Source organism: Cornus florida, unplaced genomic scaffold, assembly GCF_030987335.1.
Source record: "Cornus florida cultivar Cherokee Brave unplaced genomic scaffold, ASM3098733v1 CherokeeBrave_3.0.0_Hap2_Chr10, whole genome shotgun sequence".
NCBI classification, from domain to species: Eukaryota; Viridiplantae; Streptophyta; class Magnoliopsida; order Cornales; family Cornaceae; genus Cornus; species Cornus florida.
Window position 1 is genome coordinate 66329709 of NW_026775580.1, and position 17415 is coordinate 66347123.

The 17415-nt window shown below is 38.3% G+C and overlaps 2 protein-coding genes across 2 annotated transcripts; one reads left to right on the plus strand and one right to left on the minus strand.

Annotated features, from left to right (window-relative positions):
* Positions 1 to 5715: 5715 nt before the first annotated feature.
* LOC132278932 (G-type lectin S-receptor-like serine/threonine-protein kinase SD1-1) lies at positions 5716 to 7727 on the plus strand. The gene is made up of 5 exons (XM_059780840.1): positions 5716 to 5920; positions 6267 to 6477; positions 6583 to 6820; positions 7016 to 7166; positions 7265 to 7727. The coding sequence occupies exons 1-5, from the start codon at positions 5741 to 5743 to the stop codon at positions 7556 to 7558; spliced, it is 1074 nt and encodes a 357-aa protein (XP_059636823.1). The 5' UTR covers positions 5716 to 5740; the 3' UTR covers positions 7559 to 7727.
* A 7950-nt stretch (positions 7728 to 15677) lies between these two features.
* LOC132277743 (uncharacterized) lies at positions 15678 to 16454 on the minus strand. Its single transcript, XM_059779592.1, has one exon. The coding sequence runs from the start codon at positions 16452 to 16454 to the stop codon at positions 15678 to 15680; it is 777 nt and encodes a 258-aa protein (XP_059635575.1).
* Between the last annotated feature and the right edge of the window lie 961 nt (positions 16455 to 17415).

Genomic DNA, 17415 nt, shown 5'->3' on the forward strand with positions numbered 1-17415 from the left:
AGTAAAGGATCATCAGTAGCAAGTCGAATGGTAGGAGCTAATTCAGGGAAATAATTATGCAGCCAGAATTGGTAGAGCCAAAGTGGACCTCCAGATCTTGAAAAATTGGAGGTAATAAGGTCGGACAAACCTCTGTACAAAGAAGCTAAGAGGAATGCAGCTAAGGCCATGGATTTTCCTTTGGATAATGTAATGGCTAACTGAGTAAGGTCTTTGGTGATTTGGATAGCAGGGGCACACAATAGATATCTACACAACCACAATAGCAAAAACCTTATATGCTCTTGTTCATTTGCTTCAGTCCCATTTTCCCCTATCATTTTTTTTAAAAATGAGCTGTGTGATTGCACATGAGGTTTGAAACCTTTTTGTTCTGGAAAGTAAAAAGAGGTTTCTTCATCCTGAAGGAGATAATTGATTTCATCTCCTCCAGGCTTCAAACCCGTTAGAAAACAAATGTCCCTTAATGTACAGGCCATCATTCCACAGTGCAAGTGTAGTAAATTGGTAGTGGGTGACCAAAAATGCAAGTAAGCAAAGAACAATGGTCAGTCAAAGGTAAAAGGAATCTTACTAAGTTGTATGACGTTAAAGATGCCCATCTGTTTCCACTGGTCTCCTTTTGCTACCGATACGCGATCCACCCAATCGTTCCATTGGAGCATTGGTGGATGCCAATTTCTGATGGAAAGGGCTGGTCTTTCCCCTTACGCTGTAAGATGGAGAGGTTTTGAGAAAGGGAGATGTTTTTCGGCTTATGGATAAATCGAAGATAACGTAGGAGGGAATCGATTGAGAAACGCTGGGCAAGTCCCTTACCGTTTTCTATGATTTCGATTAAAGTTGTGGTATACAGCTTGGTTTGGGCTAGGATTTTGATTGCAGATTTCGTCATTTGGGTATGTGATGTTGTTTCTGGGAAGGGGGTTTCTAAATTCAATTCACTTTGTTTCTGGTTTTTTGAAGTCATGGTTGAAGAAAGGAAAGACCAATTTGCAGAGGAGTTTTTGGAAGAGAAGAACTTTGGAGAGGATGAAGAGTTTGTGCAAAGAAAGGCTTTCTTTGAGAAATGAAGCGTGTTCAGGTGAAAGACGAAAAGCCTACGGCTAAGTTATGATTGATTAGATGGCGTTCCATTTATTAATGTTATTTGGAAACCAAAATACTGATGGTAATAATTGCGTTAGGGTTTATATATACTGTCTCAATTCAATGGGTGTAATTTAAATTTTGGAAGCCGAACCAAAACGGCTACCAAAATTTGGGGGCATTATTGACACCCATTTTGGTAATTGGGTTTAAACTACAATTGGGCTTGAAGTACAGTGACGTGGCAGAGGTTTGGACCGTGAGAAGAGACTGGGCCGAAGATGTGTGGTAATTAAATTGGGCTGAAGAACTTTATTATGCAACATGGATCAGATAATATATTTGGACTATAATTGGGGTAGCAGCGATGTTTCAGTTAAAGGAGAATTTAATTCTGCATGGATTATGTTTAAAGGTGCAACAGATAGAGTTGGTTTGGATAACCTAAAGTAACAAATAGATAAGGAGTAGATTACTGATAGATATCGATTAATTTATTTATTTGCATAATAATGTTTATCTATAGGATAAAGTTATTATTTGAAAACAGTATTTAGTTATTTGATAGAGTTTTGATGTAATTAGAATGCTTATGTATAGGTTTTTGTTAACGTTTTATTCTATAAATAATCAGAGAGCCATGTTGAGATAAGGGTCCAACACTCTCAGAATTATTATATTATTTTGTTTGCTTTCTCAAGCCTTTCCCAGAATATCATCCTTGTTATTTCTATCTCTTTCTTTCTCAATCTCTCTCAATATCTCGTTCTATCTATATCTCTCTCTATTTCTTTCTATATCTATTTCTCTTCCCTTTCTTTTCTTTCAATCTTTTACTATAATTAGTCACTATTAAAGTCTTTAAATTAAGACAATTATGAACTCGAAGAGGAGTTTTACTGTCCCCTTTTTTCCTCACAATCGTCTAAAAGTCAATGTTCTCAAAGGGACTGAAGTTGACAATTTACACTTGAACCATATAATTGGTTCTGGCACGCCTGCATACATCAATTTAGAATTGGATATAAGGAGCCGATTTTAGCGTCAACAATCAGTTGCGGGTCTTAATACTGCATTTATAACAAGATGGAAGTTATGTCCACCATTCCTCCTAACCTGACTACCACACAAAAATTTGATGATACATATTAAACTATAATTTCCAAGGGATACATTATTGGCCCTCATAGATATAGAAGTTTGTTGGGCAGGCTTAGCACTCATCTCGGGTTAGGCCCATATAGAAAATTTTCAGCCCAAGCCTAGCCCGAGCCTGCACTAAGCCCACCTCAAAAGAATTTGTGTGTAAAAAATAAATCAATTAATGTTGCACCCATAACTTGAACCTGAAACTTAAAGCATAAATCACAAACACACTACCAACTTGGCTAGCTATATATAATATTTTCGGGCTTGAGTTAGGCTTCGAGCTTCATCCATATCAACTCAAGCCTAGCCCGAATTGAATTCGGGCTCAAAATATATAGCCCAGACCCAAACCAAAATTAGAAAAATATTGCCCAAGCCCACAAAATTTCGGGCTAGGCTGGGGTTATTTCGGGTTGGGCCCGCTCGGGTTATTTCGGGTTGGGCCCGCCCCAGTTGCAACCCTAGAAAACAATCACTAAATAAGACGATTGAATTAGGCCAGCTTTGCTAAATCTTTCTCAGTTATGAATGTGTTACGAAAACCGTATGGAACTCTAGACGAAGTTGAATCAAAGCTTCTAATTGCATAGTCTTCTCGTCGTGCACAAAAACAATGACAAAACCGTCATCTCCAGCTTCCGAATTGAAGTATATGGGAAGAAACAGAGGGTCACCACCGTACCTCTGTTCGCCATAAATGGCGAGGTAAGCGACCTGGGTTTTTCCGGCCAAGCTTGTTCCATAAATGGCTGCTTTTAAGTTAATTTGATCATCCAGTTGGTTATAATTGTTCAGCGTGTGGACTTACCCAGTACTCTAGTTCGATCTCCGATGAGCATAGACATCAGCGCATCACTCCAGCGAATCCGGCCACCTCGTAGCAATCCGGCGGCGCTTCAGTCATGCGCGTCTTAGTTCCGGTACGACAAACTTCAAGAGACCTAAACAGTTAGTGTTATGGATCTATCCTGCTCAGGCCTAACTGTAGACGTTTCAAGTACGAACTAACCACGAACTGAGAGTTTCAGTGTCCTTGAACGCGAGCGAGTGCACAATGCTTCAGACATGGTTCGGTGAGTATCACGCTGACCAAACCAGACTCAACTCCACTTCGATAAGCAACCTTGGCCAGTTCGGCGAGCTTCATTAACATACTCACTTCTAATTTAGGTGAATCCAATTCCAGCGAGCTTCACAAAGACAACATTTCCGGTGAGCTTCATATTGCATTTTCCGCATGCTTCAGAATAGAGTCAATAGACCCAAGTGAAGGCACTCCATTGAAATCCAGAAAGAGACTGAATATAATTTGTCCTTTTTTGTATTTTCACATTTTATGTTATTTAATTATTTTTTAAAATTATAGAGAGAGGGGTATTCAGCTCCGGTACCAGTTAACAGACAAAAGGTACTAATTCGAACCTATTTTTATGTAGAGGGGTGGTTAACAAACATTAGGGATTATACATGCTATATGGATATTATGGGGGTGTTTTCTGCACGCGACCCTATAATGAAATGATAAACTAGTTCCTCTCTCATCAAAAGTCATCCATCCCGTTGATTTCCTCTGCCTACAAAGTTCATACAACACCAGAAACAACCTTGAATGGGAGACAACAAGCGTGAAAGATGTTGAAACCCTAAAAAACCAGTCAGTGAAACCCTAGATTTCCAAACAAACACCATGGTCGTTGCCACCTACCCTCCTCCAACCACCCTCTTCGCCGCTGCGGCCATGCCTGTCCCCCAAAAACTTCCAAACACGCCGACGAAACCCTAGCGACCTCTCTGAGATGAATTTAAAAAAATGGAGATGTGGTGGTAGGGCATGATTTGGTTGCAATGGTAGCGGAGAGTGGTGGTGGCGTCAGTGGATGCATGGTGGTGACGGTGTTTTACGTGCAAGCCTAATTTCTCGCAGCCATGACAGAGAAAGAGGTGGAATAGTTCAAGCAGTAATAGGTTTCTTTGTCATTGGTGGGAGAAAGGTGTTGAATGCACATATGTAAGATATGTTATTATTAACCAGCAATCATCAGTTTAAGAAAAGGTAGTGTCCGGTGAAGCAAAGAGAAAAAGGTGTTGACGAAGAGAGAATATTAGAAAGAAGATGAAGTATAATAGATTTTTGTCATCTGATCGAAGGACTCTTTTGCCAATTCAGTATATGTTCAGTATATGTTTGGAGCGCTAGAGTATATTTGAAGTGCCAATATCAGTTCCCAATTTTCAATTGTTCCCAAAATGATATAGTTTAACGTGACAACAAGTAATTGTTCTCGTTAGACTTACTGGCATATTAAATGCACTAATTGTGCTTGTTAGACTTACCTGGCATAATAAATGCACTAATTAATTTGAGATAAAACTACCCTCCCATCGTCATCGCCATTATTTCTATATTTGCCGAAAATTCTAAAAGTATTTTTCTTGAAGAACAATGTTATAGTGAATGTGTTTTATTTTTTTATTTATTTTTTTCTTGTCTTCAATTAATATTATATATTGTTAATCTTTCAAAAAAAACTATACCAAAGAAAAATATATGTTTATATATATTTAGAAGGTGAATTATATGGATGTAGGTTTTGACATAAAAATCATATGAAGGAAAAAAAAAAAAAAATTTAAACACAATACGAAAAGAAAAAAAAAAAAAAAATTGCAATTACAATTAGTATCGATGGTATTGAATGGCTCATGAAGTTTTGATAGTTCTTACATGCTTCATGTGCAAATCTTTCATTGTTGCATACAAAGATCAATATTAAAATCTAGCAAAAGCTAAAAGATATCACATAATTAATAAAAAGCAAATAAATAATTGAGAGCTAAGTGACCCAAAACTTTAAATTGGGAAGAGAGAGAGTGACAAATATATATTTCTATAATTGAAAGGGTAATTGTGGTATTAGAAGAAAAAAAAAAATTGGGGATAGATGTGTCTTTACTTGCTAGAGTTTTGCGATCTTTGTTATGCTGATTCTGACTTTTTAATTTCTACTTTTGAATCTGTAACTTACTATGAAAATGAGATTTTTTTGCTTGTTAAACAGCGGCAAATATGAGGAAGAACTCAGAAGGTTTTCATGGAATGAAGAGGACGCTTGTGCTCATATTTCTGCCTGTTTCCTTGGGACTGCTTCTCTTCATTTCTTCCTCTTATTACTTGTGGAGAAAACATACCAAGAAGAAAGGTAAATGGATTACTACGGAAAGTAGCTTGGTTGCACTTCTGTTTTTGTTTAAAAAAGACGAAAACAGAAGTGCAAGTAGAAAATTAATGGAAAAGAGTGATAAGCTGATATAAAATGAACTAGTCTAATTCCTTTGTGTTAATTTTACCAACACATCATTGATGCAACTCTCAGTGACTTAACTTAAATAACATAGAAATCAGTACATTTTGTTCTACAAATGTTATATTAGTACTCATTCAATTATTTGTGTAAATTTATAATTGTATTCAGGTCTCAAGCAGAAGCAAAAATATCGGGGAATGTTACTTTTGGACGACACAACTAATTCAAGCAACCAGAAAACTCCAAAATCAAATAACCATGAACCTAGCGGGATCCTAGAATTGAAATTCTATGATCTACATACTATAGCAGCGGCAACGGACAATTTCTCTGTCAATAGAAAGCTTGGAGAAGGAGGTTTTGGGCCAGTTTATAAGGTAGTCAATCTTTCACCAAGTATTTAAAATTTTTGCGGTTGTTTTATCTGCAAATATCAGATAAAATAACATGCAAGTCCATCTTCAAGTCTAAGAATTTCTTGGGAATTCGGTTTCAAAATAGTATTCATTTCCCCAGTAAATTTAAATACCTTCCATTACTTAGAATTTAGAAATGTTTGTTTTGGAACAGAGGTTTCCAGATAGCTTAAATTACATAAGGCTATCTGTGTACTTCTCAAGTAACAATAGCTTTTAGAGAATTGTTGCAATGAGACAGATGGTTCTTAATTCATATCATATACCTATTGTATCAGTATTTGTTTCAGTTAATTTCAACCTACAGGGTGAGCTATCGAATGGACAAGAGATAGCAGTCAAAAGGTTATCAACGAACTCAGGACAAGGAGTCATTGAATTAAAAAATGAGGTGTTGTTGATTGCAAAACTTCAACACAGAAATCTTGTGAGGGTTCTAGGTTGTTGCATTGAGAATGAGGAAACAATGCTCATCTATGAATATATGCCAAATAAAAGCTTGGACTGTTTTATTTTTGGTATGAACCCTTCGTTGTACATAAATGCATTTGTTACTTTTATTTCAGTTAACAATGTGTTTATTTTAATATATCTATGTCTAATGAAATGCAAATTTAAATCAGATGAAACTAGAAAATCATTGTTGGATTGGAAAAAACGACATAAAATCATTGTTGGGATTGCTCGAGGGATCCTTTATCTTCATCAAGACTCTAGGTTAAGAATAATTCATAGAGATTTGAAAGCCGGCAATATTCTTCTAGACGATGAGTTGAACCCAAAAATCTCGGACTTTGGTATAGCAAGAATATTTGGAGGAAATCAAAGCGAAGCAAATACCAACAGAGTGATGGGAACATAGTAAGTGTCAAGCCACATATAAAATCTGCAAGAATATCCTTCATTTCTGCATTTCCTTTTCATTTGTAAAAAAAATAAAATAAAAAAACACATTGTTGTAGAAAGAAGTTTATCAACTATGTTTCAATGGTCCTTTCATAAGTTGGAGTACATTTTAGTTTTGCAACTATACTCTTTTCATGTTTTGGTATGCAGCGGCTATATGTCACTTGAGTACGCTCTAGATGGTCTCTTTTCAGTGAAATCTGACGTCTTTAACTTTGGAGTCATAGTATTAGAGGTTATCAGTGGCAAGAAGAGCTATGGTTTTTTTCATGATGATCCCTACTCAAATTTGATAAGTTATGTAGGTAAAATATTTATATTTTGTTGATCTTCCATGTGTCAAAATTTACCTTTATTGTACTAGATTTCCCTTACAATAATGAGTTAGAACTGTTTCAGGTGTGGAAGCTTTGGAGCGAGGATAGGGCCTTAGAGATAATAGACTCTTCATTGGGTGATTCAAGTCCCACGCGTGAGATTCTCCGATGCATTCAAGTGGGGCTCTTGTGTGTCCAAGACAGCGCCATGGACAGACCAACTATGTCGAGTGTTCTTTTCATGTTAAGTAACGAAACAGATCTTCCATCACCGAAGCAACCAGCATTTACTGTTCCAAGAAGTCAGAACAGGTCTACCGGAACAAGGTCATCTTCTATAAATTCAGTTACAATTACTGCGCTTGAAGCCCGATAAACCTAGTAGTAATTGTAAGAAGTTCGTATATATATTGTATACTTGTAACCTACAAGCAGCCAGACTACTTATAGTTGTATTGGGAGAAACGCGAATGCACAACTTTGTGGTATGCTGCATGTAGCTAGATTGTTACAATTAGGGACTAGATACATGTGCCAGAACAATGTTTTGGCCTCAAATATAAAGGGATGCATATTGATACTGATTTAGTACCTCTTCAATTCATTTGGGATTTCTACATATACAACAGATAATTTCATATTTCCCAAACTAACATGTGCCAAAAATATTTATTAATCAAATTCAGAAGATCAAGCCTCGTATGCTTACCGAAAGCAACCAGAGTTTAGTAGGAAGCTGATCAAAATCTTCACCAAATGCCAGCATTTCAATTGAAATATGCTCCATGTCCTACGGCTGTAGTTTAGTAGTATATTTTCGCATTTTAACATTAAAGCTCGAGGATTCAAGTTTTCGTAGGGATATGTGAGTGTGTGGTGTGAGTGTGTGGTGTGAGTGTATTTTTTCATTCCAGACCTAAACTGTTTCAGATGTTTCAAGTGTATGATGAGTTAAAATTTATCTTTTATTAGCATTTTATGTCCCTGTAATAATACTTGCGGTCCCATTTATTTATTTTTTCTTTTCTAGTGATTGTTGAGAATTAGATTACCACTTGAGGACACTGTTTGGGGATAATAATAGAAAGAGTGTATTGCTACACAAGTGAAGATGTAACAAAAAGCTCTCTCAATTTAGAAAGAGTAGTTATTACACCTCAAAATATTTCAACCGTTTTTCCCTCTCTTTTCAGTCTATTTATAGATCTTTATAATTGTTCTATAAGCTTCCTGCTTAAATTTTCTCGCTGGGCCGATCCCTTGGGCTCGTCCTAAATATGGGCCCACTTCCTTTGTTCTAAGATTGGGTTTTAGGATTGATCTTTTGGTACTGGGCCTGATAAGTGATAATCTGTCCGGACCAAGTATTCTTCCCAGACCAGTTTATAGTAATCTGGGTCATGTCCGGTCCAGGTTATTTTTGGTATCCTTATCTGCTCCCATAATCTCTTCCTAATTGATTAGGGTGAGATTATCGAAGAGACTTAATCATGATGAGACTGCTTGAGGCAGTGACGTGGGGAAGCAAACGGGTGGCTCAGAGACCCACGTTTTGAAATTTGAAACACCATCATTGCCATGAATCTTTGGATACTGAACTAGTCTCCCTTTAAAACTTCAACCTTCCATCTTTTGCTCTCACTCAATCTTTTTCATTTTTATCCTTGAGCATCGTCCCTGTCAACTATCAATCTTCTCTAGTGAGCTCTCGCTGTCTTCTCCGATGAGTTCTCCCTTTGCGATTCTTCATTCTTCACTTTGCTGCGGTGTATTCTGCAGATCTTCTTCCTGAGGTTAGTTCCAATCCCGAGTTATTTTTTTGAGGATTTTGCTCTTTACCACTTTTCTTAAAAGAAAGAAACCCTAGAATTGAGAATTTCCTCCATCATTATAATGGCTTCTGACTTAAAGGCTCTTCGTTTAAAGAACGAAATCCCTAACGATGTTTCCATTAAGGTCTATCCCGAGGACTTAGATGAGAGATTTGGTGAGGGTCTTCTTCCCGGAGAGGTCCTCTTTTATGTCCTTCACCTTAATGTAATTAGATTTTCCTTGCATCTGTTCTTCTATTACGTCTTTAGCAAATTGGGGCTTGCCCCTCTTCAAGTCAACCCCAACTTCCTTAGGGTAATATTAGTTCTATTGATCTTAAATCGTGACAGGAATCTAGATCTTGACATCATAGATCTTTTTCTCTGTTATCGAGTAACTAAAATCAGAACAAATGACATGTACTTCCACTTTTTTCCCCTTGAAAAAGGGTCCTTATGCACCGACAAATTTGCCTCTGAAAAGGGTTAGAGAAACAATTTGATCGGGGTCAGTGGGGCTTGGCGAATACCATTCGCTCAGACTTTCCCTATCTTGACCACTTTTGGAGAATGCTCTGTTCCCTTATATAAAAAACCTAAAAAGCATAAGAACGACTGCCTTTGTGAAACTTGCCTTCCTCTCTTCTGCACTTTCCTTTGTTGTTGCCTTCACATTCCTCATGATGAATTGGTTTACAACGTTTACAGGGCTAGACTTGATCTTCTGCAGGAGAAAGTACTAAACGGCATTCCCTCTGCTACCGATCTGCTCACTCCGGACAACCTTTCTAACATTTCAGTTCTTGGTGCCACCATGGAACATATTCAGATTCCTTCTTTCAACAGAAGGAGGTCCCCTTCTATAGCTGCTCCTTCAGTTACCCTAGCCACCTCTGTAGCCATTCCAACCGTCCAGGTTATGGCTTAGAATGCTGGGTAACCTGCCCTTCAACCCTCTGCATCCACTTTAGTCGGATTACAAACCACTTTGTTAATTGACGGTTCCTCTGAAATTCCAAATGAAGTTTCTCCACCTACTGCTTAGAACGCTGAGGGATCTTCTCAGAACGCCGATGGATTTCCCTTGTCCGAACTAATGTTTCGGAGAAGAGCCTGGGCTAAAGACCTTAGCTTAAGGGTGACTCTGACCAAAATGACTTCCTTCAGCTCGAAGGGCTCGAACTTACAGGGTCACCACTACTTTCCCTTCACCTTAGATATCTATTCCGGAGGGTGAATCAGCCAAAACTTTTGTCTCTTCCCCAGCAGTGGTTCCATGGCGCCCATTGCTTAAACGGGAGGATGGGTTAATTGTGGTCCCTACAAATACTGTGTTCAAGGATCCTATCACCTCATTTGCTTTCTATAAGGGCATTTGGACCCCTCAGGACATTGAGAACCCGGAAAAAATGACCTGCAATAAAATGTACCATCACTTTCCTACTACTGCTGTTGAGGTTGCTCTCTTTTCTTTTGCACTATCTTTCATTTAATTTTCTTATTCAGATCACCTTGCACTTGTACTTACCAGTACGCTTATGTCTTTGTGTAAACTCTGTTTGGGATGATCACCGTTTAGAGAAATCTTGAAATGACAAACAGGAGAGTTAAAGCTCTCTCTTTTGGCCTTGACAGATCTGTTAAAGGATTAAAGGCAGCTGAAGCCAAAAACACGGAGATGTTGGTTAAGCTGAATGAATCGGAGAAGGAGATAGATGCTCTGAAGGCTGAGAGGGATGCTCTGAAGAATGAGTGAGATTCTCTTCACAATGAGCTGGATGTCTTAAAAATAGAGAAAAATGTCATGCAGATTGAGAGAGATGCTTTGAAAGTTGAGAAGGGGACCTTCAACGCACTCTAGTTGCTGAACGGTTGACCCATTCCATTTCAGAAGAAAATTTCTTGAACGAACGCGCCACTCTGCTTAATGTCATAGACAGAGTTAATGGTGGTATGAAGGCTCTTCACGTTTGTTTTTCTCGGATCGGGGCTCTTAGATATGCCGAAGGGTATAGAGATGGTTTTATTGACCGATTTCCTCCCGAAGGCGAATCAAGCTCCTGTGTAAGTCCAGATAAGTTAGACACATCTCTAGATATTGATCCACCGAACGTTTATAAGGATCCACTCCCTGCTTCGAGAATATATTCGTTGAGTGCAATGAGATTGCAACCTCATGGGTCATCCCTTTTGTTCGTCCTCTGAGTATTTCTCCTATTACCACCATTGCCCCTCCAGCCATTGTTGCAACTGAAAGAGCTCTGCCAGCTGATGAGATCATCCACATTGACTCTCCCTGTAGAGGCGAGGAAACAATCAATGATGGGGAAGGAAATAGTGAACCGACTGGTGGTGACAAGGCAGCCAATGATGGTGGAATGGGCAATGGATCAGGACTAGGAGAAGATGTGATAGAATAGAGTTCTGCTGGCTTTTATACTTGTTTCTTTTCATTTTAATATCACTCCTTGTGTATCAAGAACTCTTTTATGATGATGAATGAAAAGATAATTTTATTTTACAAAGCATCCATACTTCAGTATGTGCTTAAATGAACTGACAAGTTAATTTTTCCATTTGATTTTTATTTCGCGCAAGTGTTTAATGTTCGGCTTATAGTGCCATTTGCCACTTACTTGGCTAAGTGCTTGGCGCATGGCTAGAATGCCACTAGCCACTTAACTTTTATCTTTTGCAAATGTTTGGCGTTCGGCTAATAATGCCATTTGCCACTTACTTAGCAAAGTGCTTGGCACTCAACTAGAATGCCACTTGCCACTTGATTTTTTATTTTGTGTAAGTGTTTGGCGTTCAGCTTATAGTGTCATTTGCCACTTACTTGGCTAAGTGCTTGGAACTAGGCTAGAATGTCACTTGCCACTTGACTTTTATTTTATACAAGTGTTTGGCGTTCGGCTCATAGTGCCATTTGCCACTTACTTGGCTAAGTGCTTGGCGCTTGGTTAGAATGCCATTTGCCACTTGATTTTTATTTTGTGCAAGTGTTTGGCGTTCGGCTCATAGTGCCATTTGCCACTTACTTGGCTAAGTGTTTAGCGCTCGGTTAGAATGCCACTTGCCACCTAATTTTTATTTTGTGCAAGTGTTTGGCGTTCGGCTCATAGTGCCATTTGCCACTTAGTTGGTTAAGTGCTTGGCGCTCGGCTAGAATGCCATTTGCCACTTGATTTTTTATTTTGTGCAAATGTTTGGCGTTCGGCTCATACTGCCATTTGCCACTTACTTGGCTAAGTGCTTGGTGCTCGGCTAGAATGCCACTTGCCACTTGACTTTTTACTAAGTATTCTTTGCTCAATCAATTTTTGAAACAAAATGAACTCTTTTTATAAATCTCGACAAATCTATACACTTGCAAGATCACAATTTTAAATGAACATCGTTTAGAATAAGACTCAATCTTTACTGGTAGTACCTTTTTAGAGACGTGACATTCCATGGTTTATTGACCAATTTTCCTGCTATGGTCTCTAAACTGTATGGCCCCTTTCCTATGGCTTCTGCAACTCTGTATGGACCTTCCTAGGGTGATATCATCTTTTTGACAATTCCTACCTTCTTTTTCAGAACTAGATTACCTAGTGTAAAGTCTCTATGCTTCACTTTCTTGTTGTGGCTATTCACCAGGGTTTGCTGATAAGACGTGAGTCTTATTACTGCTGTATCTCTTTTCTCTTCCAGTAAATCGAGGTTAAATTTCAACATACTATCATTCTGCTCTCGATCCCATGCCAAACTTTGAACAGTCAGAACTAAATGCTCTACCAGTATCACTGCCTCGGTGCCATATGTCATAGCGAATGGACTTTCACTGGTTGGTCGTCTAGGTGTTGTTCTATAAGCCCACAAGACGTTCGAAAGTTCACCAACCATTTACCCTTTTTATCTTCAAGCTTGTTCTTGATACAAGTAAAGATTGTTCTATTTGTTATTTCGGCTTGACTTTTTGCCTACGGATGGCTAACCGTTACCAACTTTTGATTAATTCCATACTCTTCTAGCAGGCTCCTTACTTGCTTACTATCCAGATTGGTCCCATTATCCATAACGATCGACATTGGCACACCAAAACGACAAATGATATTGCTCTAGATGAAGCTTTTTACTTTAGTTTAGGTTACATTGGGATACGGTTCAGTTTCTAACCATTTAGTGAAATAATCCGTTGTAAGTAGAACGAATTTGTTCTGTGATCTGGCCTTTAGCAGAGGGCCAACCATATCCATCCCTCATTGCATGAAAGGACATGGTTTGGCCATTACGTGCAAGTCTTCAGGTGGTTGGTGGATCAGTGGTCCAAACCTTTGGCATTTATCGTATCTTCTAGAGAATTTTTCTGCATCCCGCGACATGTTTGGCCAAAAATATCCTTGCGTCATTGCTTTATGCGCCAAAGATCTTCCTCCCGAGTGATTTCCATATACACCTTCATGGATAGCTCGCAGGATCTGCCCAGCTCTTAAGGGGGTAACACATTTCAAACATGGGCCCGAGAAAGACCTTCTATACAATTGGTTATGGATAATGGCATACTTTGTAGCATTTGATTTGATCTTCCTTGCCTTATCTCTTTGTTCGGGTAACACACCATCTCGTATAAAAGTCATGATTGGATCGATCCAACTCGACTCGTACGGTATGACATTCACTTGTCGCGGATTCGTGTCGAGCGGTTATTTGAAGATGGAAGGCTAAGATAACACATCAACTGGAATCACCCTTACCAGTGCTTCTCTAGAACTTGACGCATTGCAGGCTAACCGATCGGCATCCTCATTATATTTTTTTAGTAACTGAATGAACTTAATCTAATAAAAACTTTTTGCTTCACGCATAACGACAGAACGGTATGCTTCCATTGTTTAATTTTTGGTACCATATTCCCTAGTAACCTGCCGAATGATCAGTTGTGAATCGCTAAAAGCAACTGGACTTTTGACCTTCAGTTATTTGGCCAGCCTCAGTCCTGTAAGCAATGCTTTATATTCTGCTTTATTATTAATCGCTTTGAACTTAAGTCTGATTGCTTGGCTCAGCGTGGTGCCTTCTGGTGTCTGCAGTTTAATCCCAATGCTTGCCTCCATTTGATTTGAAGAGCCATCAACGAAAAGCTTCCATGATGAGCTCCAAGGTTTTCTTCCATATCTTCTACATCACATTCCAACAGGAAATCAGCCACCGCTTACCCTTTTATGGCTGTTCGGGATTTATACGTTATATCAAACGAGCTCAACTCTATGGCCCATTTTGTTATTCTTCCTAACAGATCTGGCTTATGCAGGATCACCCTTATAGGAAAGGTGGTAAGAACGATGATGGGATGGGATTCAAAATAGTGCCTCAGTTTCCTCTTCGCATTCACCAATGATAGGATTACTCATTCGGCCTTTGAATACTTTCTTTTTGGCTCAACCGTTGTCTTGCTAGAGAACACTGGGAATTGCTTGCCTTCTTCACACCGCACCAGAACGTCACTTATTACAATGCTGGACACACCTAGATACATGAAAAACTTTTCACTTGGTTTTGGGGCAGATAAGACCAGAGGGTTCCGCATATACTCTTTTAACCTGGTCAGCACCTCTCATTGTTCGTCCCCCAGGCTTGTCTTATGTGGCCTCTTATTGTATCGAAGAATGATTTGCAACGATTTAACAGCTTAATGAATCGACTTAGTGCTACTATTCGCCCGATGAGTGCTTGCACTTCCTTTACTGTTCTCAGTTCTACATTTTTTTATCAAGGCTTCTGCTTCGGCTAGGCTGATTTCAATTCTTCTGTTATTGACCACATGCCCCAGGAATTGCCCAGAACCCGCACCAAACGAGCACTTGGTCGGGTTAAGTTTCATACCGTACTTTCTTAATACCTCGAACACATCTTGTAAGTGTTGCAAATGATGGTCATTCCTTTTACTTTTCAATACCATATCATCAATATAGGCCTCTACAGTTTTGCCCATTTGACTTTTGAAAATCCTGCTAACCAACCTTTGGTAAGTGGCTTCAGCATTTTTTAATCCAAACGGCATGACCTTGTAGCAATAGATCCCTCGCTCGGTGACAAAAAAAGTTTTTTCCTCATCGTTCAGATCCATAGGGATTTGATTGTAACCTAAATAAGTATCCATAAAAGTAAGCCATTCATACCTAGTAGTGGCATCCACCATCTGGTCAATTTTCGGTAACGGGAAGCTATCCTTCGGACAAGCTTTGTTCAGGTCAGTGAAATCGATACAAACTTTCCATTTCCCATTCTTCTTTTGCACTACAACAACATTTGAGAGCCAAGATGGGTACTGAACTTCTTTGATGAATCCTGCATCCAACAATCTGTCAATTTCATCAGTTATAATTTGATTGCGTTCTGGAGCGAACCTCCTCTGTTTCTGTCTAACAGGCTTGACGTTTGGATCACATTAAAGGAATGACATGATACAGAGGGATCAATTCCTAGCATATCTGAATGGCTCCAAGCAAACACATCTGTGTTCTGAGACAAGAAATAAACTATCTGCCATTTCTCTTCTTCTGCAAGCCCTGATTCGATCCTCGTGGTTCTATCCAGCCTCAGAGGATCGATCTGCACATCCATGAGGGGTTCTTCAATAAGCACCGAAGGTTCTTTCTCCTCCCTAACCTCTTTGGGTGGAGGCCCCTGTAATTGTTATCTTGAACTATCAGATCGGATGGGCGCTTTCCCCTTCCCCACGGCTTTCAACGTTACAGAATAGCAATCCTTGGCTGCGACCTGATCCCCATGGATATTAATCACTTTGCTTCCATCTGGGCTCAAGCATCTCATCACTTGGTGCAAAGTCGATGGAACACCTTGGACCCTGTGAATCCACCTTCTTCCCATCAAGAGATTATAGGACGGGTGAATTTCAACGACCATGAAGCTCTTCATCAATTCTCTCTCAGCAGCAAACATCGGCAGCTCCACCATATCAATAGGCTCTACCTGCTTCCCATCGAATCCCAACAGTTGATTTCCCGTGGGTTTGAGCTTTTCTAGTTCAATCTTGAGTCGGTCAAATGTTATTCTTGGTATGACATTTGCCCTACTCCCTGGATCAATTAAGACTCTTCGGATCAAGCATTTTGCTACCCTTAAGTTAATGACCAGGGGATCTTCATGAGGGATCTGAACTCGCAATAAATTCGTTCTGTCAAACATTATTGGAACTGAGGTGTTTTGTTGGTGCAGAGCATTTACACTGCCTTTTCTCCTCTTCATTTGTGCTTGACGAAGACGCGTTCGGAGCAATTCTTCTAATTCATCGGTCGGCTCAGGCCGGCCATGAATTGCATTTATTATCCGAATAGGCTGAGCGTTATGGTAGTTCGGCTTCTGATTTTTTTCAACTTGCTCAGCCGGTCGGTTCTGCTCCACCGCTGATCCTTGAATGTACCCAGTGAATTTTCCTTTTGCAATCAGCATCTCCACTTGTCTTCTTAAATTCTTGCATTCATTAGTCCGATATAATACCCCTAATTTTAAAATGATAGTCTCAGTATTTAATTAATTGTTTTAGTGGATTTTTAAATTGTTTATTAGATTATTTGGTTATTGGTTTAATTGTTTAATTGTTTACGTGAATGATTTGTATTCATTTAAATTGTATGCTTATGTGGAAATTGAACTAATTGTTTTATGTGTTAAGTGTTTAGTTTTAATTAAATATTTAAATTAGATGTTTATTTTATTTTAAGGACTTGGGCTTGGATAGTAGTAATAGACCAACGGTTTTGGTCACATAGATTACTAGGACAGGAGGTTAAATGGGTTCGGTTAATACCCATGAATGGTTATATATATATATATATATATATATATATATATATATATATATATATATGGATATAAGGTTAATTTAATTATTAATTATTATTAATGATTAAATTAGTATCATTTTTCATTATATATGTATTATATAGTTTTAGGGTTTTATATATTTTTATGAAATCACGGTGTGGGATAGCCGACTTATATATATATATTTATGTTATATTTTATTTTATTTTATTTTATTTTCTTTTCTGTCTCCTCATGTAATTAGAATTAGGGTTTGTTTGTTTTTAAGCCTATATATATATATCATTATATGTCGGCCAAGGGGTGCCCCTTCCGGTACATTTTCCCCTTATTTATACATTTATTTGTTGAAAAAAAATATACAATAAATTGCGTGCACAAAAGTATTTTGTATAAAATATACTTTAATTTGTATTATCTAACTTTCTTTGTAAAATTTTCTAGTATAGACAATTGTATTATATTTTATTTGAAAAAAAAAAAAACAATAAAATCAACAGTATTACATCTGAAAAGCTTCTTTTTCTTACAAATTTTCGTTCAGTAGTAAACGTTAATAACTATATATTCGTATTGAAAAATGATT

Excerpts from the sequence above, each read along its gene's own strand:
- LOC132277743 (XM_059779592.1), bottom strand. The coding sequence starts at position 16,454 with ATGCTGATTGCAAAAGGAAAATTCACTGGGTACATTCAAGGATCAGCG.
- LOC132278932 (XM_059780840.1), top strand. The coding sequence starts at position 5,741 with ATGTTACTTTTGGACGACACAACTAATTCAAGCAACCAGAAAACTCCA. Across the intron at positions 5,921-6,266 it reads GTTTTGGGCCAGTTTATAAG|GGTGAGCTATCGAATGGACA; the intron begins GTAGTCAATCTT and ends TTCAACCTACAG. Across the intron at positions 6,821-7,015 it reads AACAGAGTGATGGGAACATA|CGGCTATATGTCACTTGAGT; the intron begins GTAAGTGTCAAG and ends TTTGGTATGCAG.